At 40.0% G+C, this 7294-nt stretch overlaps 4 protein-coding genes across 6 annotated transcripts; 1 reads left to right on the top strand and 3 right to left on the bottom strand.

Annotated features, from left to right (window-relative positions):
- Nucleotides 1–1458: 1458 nt before the first annotated feature.
- On the bottom strand, nucleotides 1459–3974 carry Atg10 (Autophagy-related 10). The gene is made up of 4 exons (XM_018104570.3): nucleotides 3872–3974; nucleotides 2062–2160; nucleotides 1861–1999; nucleotides 1459–1801 (listed from the first exon to the last, which is right to left on the bottom strand). The coding sequence occupies exons 2-4, from the start codon at nucleotides 2158–2160 to the stop codon at nucleotides 1527–1529; spliced, it is 513 nt and encodes a 170-aa protein (XP_017960059.1). The 5' UTR covers nucleotides 3872–3974; the 3' UTR covers nucleotides 1459–1526.
- LOC108653787 (tRNA (adenine(37)-N6)-methyltransferase) lies at nucleotides 2061–3961 on the bottom strand. Of its 3 annotated transcripts, XM_089261396.1 has the most exons (5): nucleotides 3872–3961; nucleotides 3703–3814; nucleotides 3513–3624; nucleotides 2992–3451; nucleotides 2061–2924 (listed from the first exon to the last, which is right to left on the bottom strand). In XM_089261396.1, the coding sequence occupies exons 2-5, from the start codon at nucleotides 3762–3764 to the stop codon at nucleotides 2455–2457; spliced, it is 1104 nt and encodes a 367-aa protein (XP_089117522.1). In that variant the 5' UTR covers nucleotides 3765–3814; nucleotides 3872–3961; the 3' UTR covers nucleotides 2061–2454. The 3 variants fall into 3 exon arrangements, with proteins under 3 accessions (XP_089117522.1, XP_089117520.1, XP_089117521.1); XM_089261394.1 differs by having other exon boundaries at nucleotides 2992–3454; nucleotides 3703–3905; XM_089261395.1 differs by having other exon boundaries at nucleotides 3703–3905.
- A 28-nt stretch (nucleotides 3975–4002) lies between the features above and the next one.
- Nucleotides 4003–5129, top strand: LOC108653791 (proteasome subunit alpha type-6). The gene is made up of 4 exons (XM_018104569.3): nucleotides 4003–4085; nucleotides 4153–4249; nucleotides 4308–4484; nucleotides 4554–5129. The coding sequence occupies exons 2-4, from the start codon at nucleotides 4174–4176 to the stop codon at nucleotides 5033–5035; spliced, it is 735 nt and encodes a 244-aa protein (XP_017960058.1). The 5' UTR covers nucleotides 4003–4085; nucleotides 4153–4173; the 3' UTR covers nucleotides 5036–5129.
- Nucleotides 4594–7131, bottom strand: LOC108653783 (deoxyribodipyrimidine photo-lyase). The gene is made up of 2 exons (XM_030383107.2): nucleotides 6953–7131; nucleotides 4594–6889 (listed from the first exon to the last, which is right to left on the bottom strand). The coding sequence occupies exons 1-2, from the start codon at nucleotides 7018–7020 to the stop codon at nucleotides 5266–5268; spliced, it is 1692 nt and encodes a 563-aa protein (XP_030238967.1). The 5' UTR covers nucleotides 7021–7131; the 3' UTR covers nucleotides 4594–5265.
- Between the last annotated feature and the right edge of the window lie 163 nt (nucleotides 7132–7294).

The following is a 7294-nucleotide window of genomic DNA, read 5'->3' as shown; positions in this document are numbered from 1 at the left end:
CTTGTAAGGGTAGTTTGAAACGTTTGCATAGCTAAAAATTTACAAACATACAAAATATTTTTGTCGACATTTAATTTAAATTGATTGTAAAAGTTTGTACACTATGAAGGCAGTTGAATAGTTTTTTCGATTTAGCAAAAAAAAAATTGATTTAAATATATCGTTTTTTCTCAAGTGACTCATTGAAGGGTAATTACTTCTTGCATACACAAATGCCATGTTAGACCAAATATTCATTTGAATAAACAAATTGAAAAAAATAACATTGCTGTCGGCTGTAATCGACTGCATAATGCTCGTTCAACTCACAAAAACCGCAGAAGGAAGGAGAATCAAGAACAAGAAAGTCATGCTCACAATGAAAAGATGGACACAGAGACACTGCTGGAAGCCATTTTCGTTTCGTGAACGAGCAAAGGGAATACTTTTAGTAGTAGAAATTGATTAAAGGATCAACTAATACTGTCTCAAGGCCACACGAAATATACATAGTAATTATAAATATATAAATCCATATATATATCAAATTTTTGGTTTCGTCTATAATGCAAGCAACTATATATTTATATATATAGATATACATAAAAATCCATTTAATTTTTTTTGCAAACAAAACATTTTTCGAATGCGAATCCTAAAGCCCACAAAGCTTTCAAATGGGATGCAAATGCCACACAGTAGCCAGTTAACATTAATTATAAATGAAGAGAAGTATAAACAAATTACTATTAGAAGAAGCAAAAGCTAACAAATATATATACTCTATATATGGATAAGCTAAATAACTATGTACTATAGAACAGCAGACTTAAAATGTATTTATTTACAGCAAAAACTAGAAAACACGAAATATAAATATAAATAAAACATAGTTGTACATACATAAATACATACGAATATTAAATCTTAGCAAATCAGTTATATCCAAAAATATAAATTAAACATAAAATATTCAAAGAGAAAGTACTACAGAAATAAAATCAACTATTGCATATAAAAAACAAACTAAAAATTAAGGCAACCATATAATACCTGTTCCAATTTGTATAGCTATATTAATAAATATCATCTTGTCTATAGTTTTTAATAGTAGCTAATTCATATATGTGCCATTATGCAGCTTCAAGTGCTAAAACTCGCTTTTTATGATTTATAAACTCTTAATTTGACACTTCAAGATTGTGCCAAGGCTTTCGAAAATATACATATAAAATATAGTAGAGTATTTAGCATATAACTAAAGATCATAACCATCTATGTAAACCAATGCCTATAATCAGTGTTTAAAACAAACCACATATAATAAATACAATCTATGTATATAGATGTTATTAAACAGTCCATTTTGTTTTATTTCCGTAATGAGACTTGGGATTTGGTAAAGCCAAATTGACATGTAAATAAATTTACAATACTCTATTTGATTAGATTTATGTTTATCTTAGGCTGTTTTTGCATCTCAGCAATCAACTATATATCTTTATTATATCTAGTCTTAAGTTTACAATGTCTTCATATAATTTAAATTACTTTCTTTGATTATCATCTTTAATCAAGCCATAGCTATTGGATAACTCTAGCTTAACATAAGGTCCATAGACACTTATAAAGGTGAGTATGCGATTTTTACTCTGTTTGCCAAACTGGGCCAAAATCTCGCCGGTTCGGCATGGATGCAACGTCATAAAGGGACGAAACAGCACCGGATGCTCCATTGGCGTTAGCATTTGATAAAGATCGCTACGAGGCGCATCTGGCATAAATAGATTCCAAGTGGCCTCTATATCCAAGAGGCCACCATCTGGTCAAAACATTTCTTAATAATAATTGATACATAAATGGAGGAGAGATTCAATTTACCTGATCGATGAGCTTGTAAATAGAGCATGGGCACTTGATAAGAGATGCTGTACACAATATGGTACTCTACATTTATTAGTTCATCCTCACATTTGACTTTTTGATTGTATTTTAGAAAAGTATTGGGCTCTTGATTGTCCTATAAGATATAGAATGATACATATAAATAAAATCGATCGTATCAAGTGGATATTTACTCACCTTTTCAATAAGCTGCCAGCTATCATTTAATTCTAAAGACATAGCCAAAAATTCTTTGGCCTGACTAAGGAACTCCGACCAAGTCATTGAATCGCCCATCTAAAATAAATATAAGTAGGATTTAACAAAATATATATATGTACAAATGGTTACTTAACTAAATATAAATAAACACACTGGTTTTTTCGTTACATTATAAGCGCGTTGCCTCATATACATATATATTATACATAATCGAAACGGTTTACATTTTTAAAGCTCCTCAACTTGAATACTTAAGCTAAAACACACACAAAGATAATTAACTTTTTGTTTTACTACGCAAGCGAATCAGTTTTCAAAACCTTTGCAAATATTATATTTTGGAATATTTATTTTAAATGCACGGCCCCATCAGGAATTGTTCGCCTCTCCACCGTCCAAGGCTGCGACTTGAATATTCTCATTGCGTCGCACTTGAACCACAGTCACAATTCCAGCTTTATCATCAAATTTGCAAGTGACAGTAACTTCGCTTAGTTGAAACGTAAATATTTGGGAGCCATATTTTGTGCGTAAATATACGGAACGTGGATCCGCTTCCAAGATGTCCACAATGCATTGCTTTTGCACTTGCAGTTCCAGTAGTTGGGCCTCTGCGTGCTCATTGAAGCAAACCGTCAAACGATGGTTGGCCACTACCCAATTGGGCACACGCACGGCACTAGGCAATGGTGGTTGACCAGTCATGACATCGGGATTTATATTATTGGCCGTATAGCCACTCGCTCCGTACAGTTCCAAGTCGGATTCCTCGCCATCTGGTTCTTGACGGGACCCATAGAAGTCGGCATTGTTTTCATTGGGCATTGCAGCAGTTCGACCTTATGGTTGTATACAGCAGAAAATCAATAGAAGGTACAAATCTAAAGATTATGTTGCCCAACACACCTGAGTCAACACTTAGCACAGGTGCATCATAGTAGGGTATATACGGCTTAATATCCAGCACAGGCGTGCCATCCACCATATCAGTGCCAAAGAAGCTTATGCTATCACCCTCAATCCTCTCGATCTCCACCAGCGACAACCCAATGGGACAAGGCCGATGCGGCGAACGTGTGGAGAAAACGCCAACGCGCTCTCCGCCTAAGCGAGGAGGTGCCACCTTTGCCTTGGGATGTGAATTGTTTCGATGAAAATGGTAGATAATCCACATATGCGAGAAATCGGCTAAACCCTCAAGCGAATGCTCCGGATTAGTAAAAGTGCCATCACTAAGTTGTATGAAGCTACGTAGGCGATTGCCCACGCTCGATTGCCGGGGCACAGCACGTTTCTCTGGGAAGTCGGTGCGTATTATACCAATGGACTTGAAGTGGACGACGTCTTCGTTATCGTTGCTGCTATTCTGCTGTTTGTCATTGGCATTAATATCATTGCATTAGTGGCCCCACTCACCAGCAACGCACCTGCACGTTGTCCTTGGCCTTGGCGCAGCCTTCGCAACGAAAATCCTGCAGCAGCCGGTTTATTGTCTCAATGTCCTTGCGCTGCACATGCTGCAAATTGCGCACCTGCTGTCTGTACAACGGGGTACATAAATAACATTGAACTTGAACTTCAGCAAGATGGAATGGATGGAATTTTTTTTTATTATACCTCAAGTTGTTTATCTCGTTGCGCGCAATGGTCAATTGATTTTTCAAGTCATCCTCGTGCATGTTCGTAATCCGTAACAGCCGGCACGTGTTAACATGTACTTAATTTAGCACTTTTAATATACACCTAACATTATTTTACTCCTTATTTTATATTGTGCTATATTTACCTTATTCTACTTCGCTTGCCATTCGCAGACGCAATTCATTCCGATAGTCATCCGATTATTGACATTCGCACAAAATACGTGGCGTGCTATCGCGCAATAATTCGATATGTTTATCCATCCCTAGTCAACAATGACTTTATAAATTTCTGCCGTAAGCAAAACGAAACCCAAGCACACTAAAAACTTGTTGGTTTGAAATTTAAATAAAGTAAAGGTAAGTACGAAAGGCGAAACGCCCTAATAAAATTTTGTTAACTAAGCCAACTTATTTGCTGACTTAGGCAAATTAAAAATATACGAAAATGTCTCGAGGAAGTTCAGCCGGTTTCGACAGACACATTACAATCTTTTCGCCAGAGGGACGCCTCTATCAAGTGGGTAAGTATTCGAGAAATTATACGAATTTATAAAATAATTAACCAATCGCTGGCTCTAGAATATGCATTTAAGGCCATTACCCAGGAGAACATCACTTCGGTGGCTTTAAAGAGCGGCGACTGTGCCGTTGTGGCCACCCAGAAAAAGGTGACGGAGAAGAATATTGTGCCAGAGACTGTGACCCATTTGTTTGGCATTACCAAGGAAATTGGCTGCGTTATGACTGGACGCATTGGTAAGCACAAGCCACACATCAACATAAACACCTTATTGAATTTGCATATTCCATATTAAATATTTCCAGCGGATTCCCGGTCTCAGGTGCAAAAGGCACGCTATGAAGCTGCCAATTTCCGCTACAAGTACGGCTACGAGATGCCTGTGGATGTGCTCTGCCGTCGTATTGCGGACATCAATCAGGTGTACACCCAGAATGCTGAGATGCGCCCGTTGGGCTGTAGCATGGTCCTAATCTCGTACGATGATGAGTTGGGCCCATGCGTCTACAAAACGGATCCGGCTGGCTATTATTGCGGTTTCCGTGCCTGTTCAGTAGGCGCGAAAATGATTGAGGCCAATAGCTATCTGGAAAAGAAGTACAAAAACAATCTATCCGAGGAGAAGACCATACAATTGGCCATCACTTGTCTGTCCAGTGTCCTAGCGGTTGACTTTAAGCCAAATGGCATTGAGATCGGCGTTGTGAGCAAGTCAAATCCGCAGTTTCGTATACTCGATGAGAAGGAGATCGAGGATCATTTAACCAAAATTGCTGAAAAGGATTAGGCGCCTAGCGTATGACCCCCATGTAGATGTTAAATCAACTTTTTATAAACATTAAAAATGGAATTGCGGAAAGATTGGAAACAAAACAAACAAATTATTTTTTTGTTTTACTTACTCATTTAGCTGCTTAACAATCAGCGAGTTAACAACATAGATATAGATATGCCATAAAATAGTTGAACAGAATATAGCTAAGCATAGCAACCTTCATATAGAGATTCTGGATTTCCTTAACCCTCCTTTTTCTTGTGCACCTTTCCGCCATAGCGCATAACATAGGCATTGACATCGAACTTGCGCTTGCAGCCTTGATAGTTCATATAGCGAATCTTACCGAATATCGCGCGTTCCTTCCAGCCTTGGTCGTGAATGCCACCGATGGACCACATGCAACCAACGTAGCCATTCGGATCGCGCCCATCCAGACTGTACTTATCGTTCAATAGTATGCTATACTCTAGCGCCTGCTCCGGCGTTTCGGTCCATTCTAAAATCTTTTTGGCCCAATACATGCGCAAGAAACCGTGCATTTTGCCCTCCTTCACCAGCTGTAGCTGGGCCGAGTTCCACAAGTCGTCGTAGGTGCGCGAGTGCTCCAGTTCTTCCAGACTATAGCAAGGGCTGCGCTTATCCTTGCGATGCGCTTGAAGAGATTCGTATGCCCAGCTATATAAACCCTTCAGACTATCGTAATGCTCGTTGTAGTAGCAGAAGTTGTCAGCCAACTCCCGACGCACGATCGCCTCCTCGCAGTAGGCTTCCACCGATTCTTTATAGATGGTCTTATAACGGCCCACTTCCAGGACACAACGTTGCGCGGATATTTGACCAAAGTGCAGCCAGGGCGACAGACCAGACAGAGCATCCGCCATGGGATCATTGCGTTTGTTATTGAAGTGTCGCAGGCGGAGTGTACAGAAGTCGTAGAGCTGTCTGCAGGCAGATGTGTAGCCCGGCTTGGCCCACTCCACAGCATCCACAGACTTGTCGCAGCTAAGCATCTCGTATGCTGCAGTCCAGTCCACACTTCGACTCCCATTGGCATTGCCATACGCATGTTTTATCAGCGGTGGAAACTCTGTTAGATATTCGTTCAATTTCGAATTTATCTTGTTGCGAATCGTGCGCGCTGCATACTCTTGCTTATCGGAGGTCACCCAGAGCGGTACCACATTGTGGGCATCAACTTGCGTAAGCGGCACATGAACTGGTAGAGCTTTGACCACATCGTCGACCCACTGGCGCGGCAGCCTCAGCGGTGAAAAGTCACAAATTACAGCGCCTATTTTCTGGTCTTTAACAAACTGGGGCAACCGCTCAGCAGCTGGCCCAAGCAATAGGTGGAATGAGATGTTCAGCTCCCGGCATTGCTGCTCCACCTCCTGCAAGCCGCCCAGCAAGAACTTGTAGTGCCTTAAGGTAGCATTCAGAAATTTCGGCACTAAGCAAAATACCACCGTTAAAGGCAGCTCCAGTTTCAATGCCAGCCGCTGGGCGAATAGCAGCGCCCAATTGTCTTGAACGCGCGCATCTCGTGACATCCAGTAGACGACGCCTCCATTGCAATTCTCCTTGACATCGCTAGCCGAACTCAAAACACGAACTCGTTTCTTTCTGAAGGCAAATTCATGTACATTAACAGCAGCTTTGAGACGTTGATCCTGCACGTGACTGAGAAACTGCTCAAAACTGTTGTAGCTTGGCTTTGTCTTTTTTTCTGGCGTAATTGTAACTGTTTCTTCACCGCTTCCGCTCCCGCTCTGGCTTTCATTGCTGCTGCCACTACTTTCGGTCTTTTTCGGTTTCTTTTTGGCAGCGCGCGCTGCATTGCTTTTATTTCGCTTCATGTGTAATCTAAATATAGCATTGATGTAAATAAATACAAATATGTTTTTTTTTATTATTATTAGTACTCACAATTGAAACAGAATACGACAGCCGCCGAGCAATGCAAATTTCGTTCTCACAGATCCTCCAATTTGCATCGCGCATTTTGATTAAATGTTTTTCTTTTCTGTATATAAGTTGGTCACACTTTTCCAGGTAAAACAAATAGCCGTTAGAGGATTTCGACTCCAACCGCACGCATGCAATGACGAAACTTAATAAACTTTTAGAAATAAGTAAACATACTCCCAGTTCCAAGAAAACGGGCATTCCGAAAAATGCATCAAATATGCAATTATAACAAATCTTACTAATTGCATTGCTGAAGTGATTTTGTCCTAGCTATGCGCCGGTCACACTTATCGTTGTTTA

The sequence above is a fragment of the Drosophila navojoa genome, chromosome 5 (assembly GCF_054131105.1).
Source record: "Drosophila navojoa isolate 15081-1374.11 chromosome 5, UAZ_NAV_1.0, whole genome shotgun sequence".
Lineage (NCBI taxonomy): Eukaryota > Metazoa > Arthropoda > Insecta > Diptera > Drosophilidae > Drosophila > Drosophila navojoa.
The sequence above is the reverse complement of the archived record's forward strand: the minus strand, read 5'-3'. Positions and strand labels throughout refer to the sequence as shown.

Coding starts and splice junctions, on each gene's coding strand:
- LOC108653783 (XM_030383107.2), bottom strand. CDS start 7,020: ATGCAAATTGGAGGATCTGTGAGAACGAAATTTGCATTGCTCGGCGGC. Junction 6,890..6,952: donor TGTCGTATTCTGTTTCAATT/GTGAGTACTAAT, acceptor TGCTATATTTAG/ATTACACATGAAGCGAAATA.
- Atg10 (XM_018104570.3), bottom strand. CDS start 2,160: ATGGGCGATTCAATGACTTGGTCGGAGTTCCTTAGTCAGGCCAAAGAA. Junction 2,000..2,061: donor GCTGGCAGCTTATTGAAAAG/GTGAGTAAATAT, acceptor TATATCTTATAG/GACAATCAAGAGCCCAATAC. Junction 1,802..1,860: donor TTTACAAGCTCATCGATCAG/GTAAATTGAATC, acceptor TGTTTTGACCAG/ATGGTGGCCTCTTGGATATA.
- LOC108653787 (XM_089261394.1), bottom strand. CDS start 3,764: ATGCACGAGGATGACTTGAAAAATCAATTGACCATTGCGCGCAACGAG. Junction 3,625..3,702: donor AACGAGATAAACAACTTGAG/GTATAATAAAAA, acceptor CCCGTTGTACAG/ACAGCAGGTGCGCAATTTGC. Junction 2,925..2,991: donor TGTGCTAAGTGTTGACTCAG/GTGTGTTGGGCA, acceptor TACAACCATAAG/GTCGAACTGCTGCAATGCCC.
- LOC108653791 (XM_018104569.3), top strand. CDS start 4,174: ATGTCTCGAGGAAGTTCAGCCGGTTTCGACAGACACATTACAATCTTT. Junction 4,250..4,307: donor GGGACGCCTCTATCAAGTGG/GTAAGTATTCGA, acceptor CGCTGGCTCTAG/AATATGCATTTAAGGCCATT. Junction 4,485..4,553: donor CGTTATGACTGGACGCATTG/GTAAGCACAAGC, acceptor AAATATTTCCAG/CGGATTCCCGGTCTCAGGTG.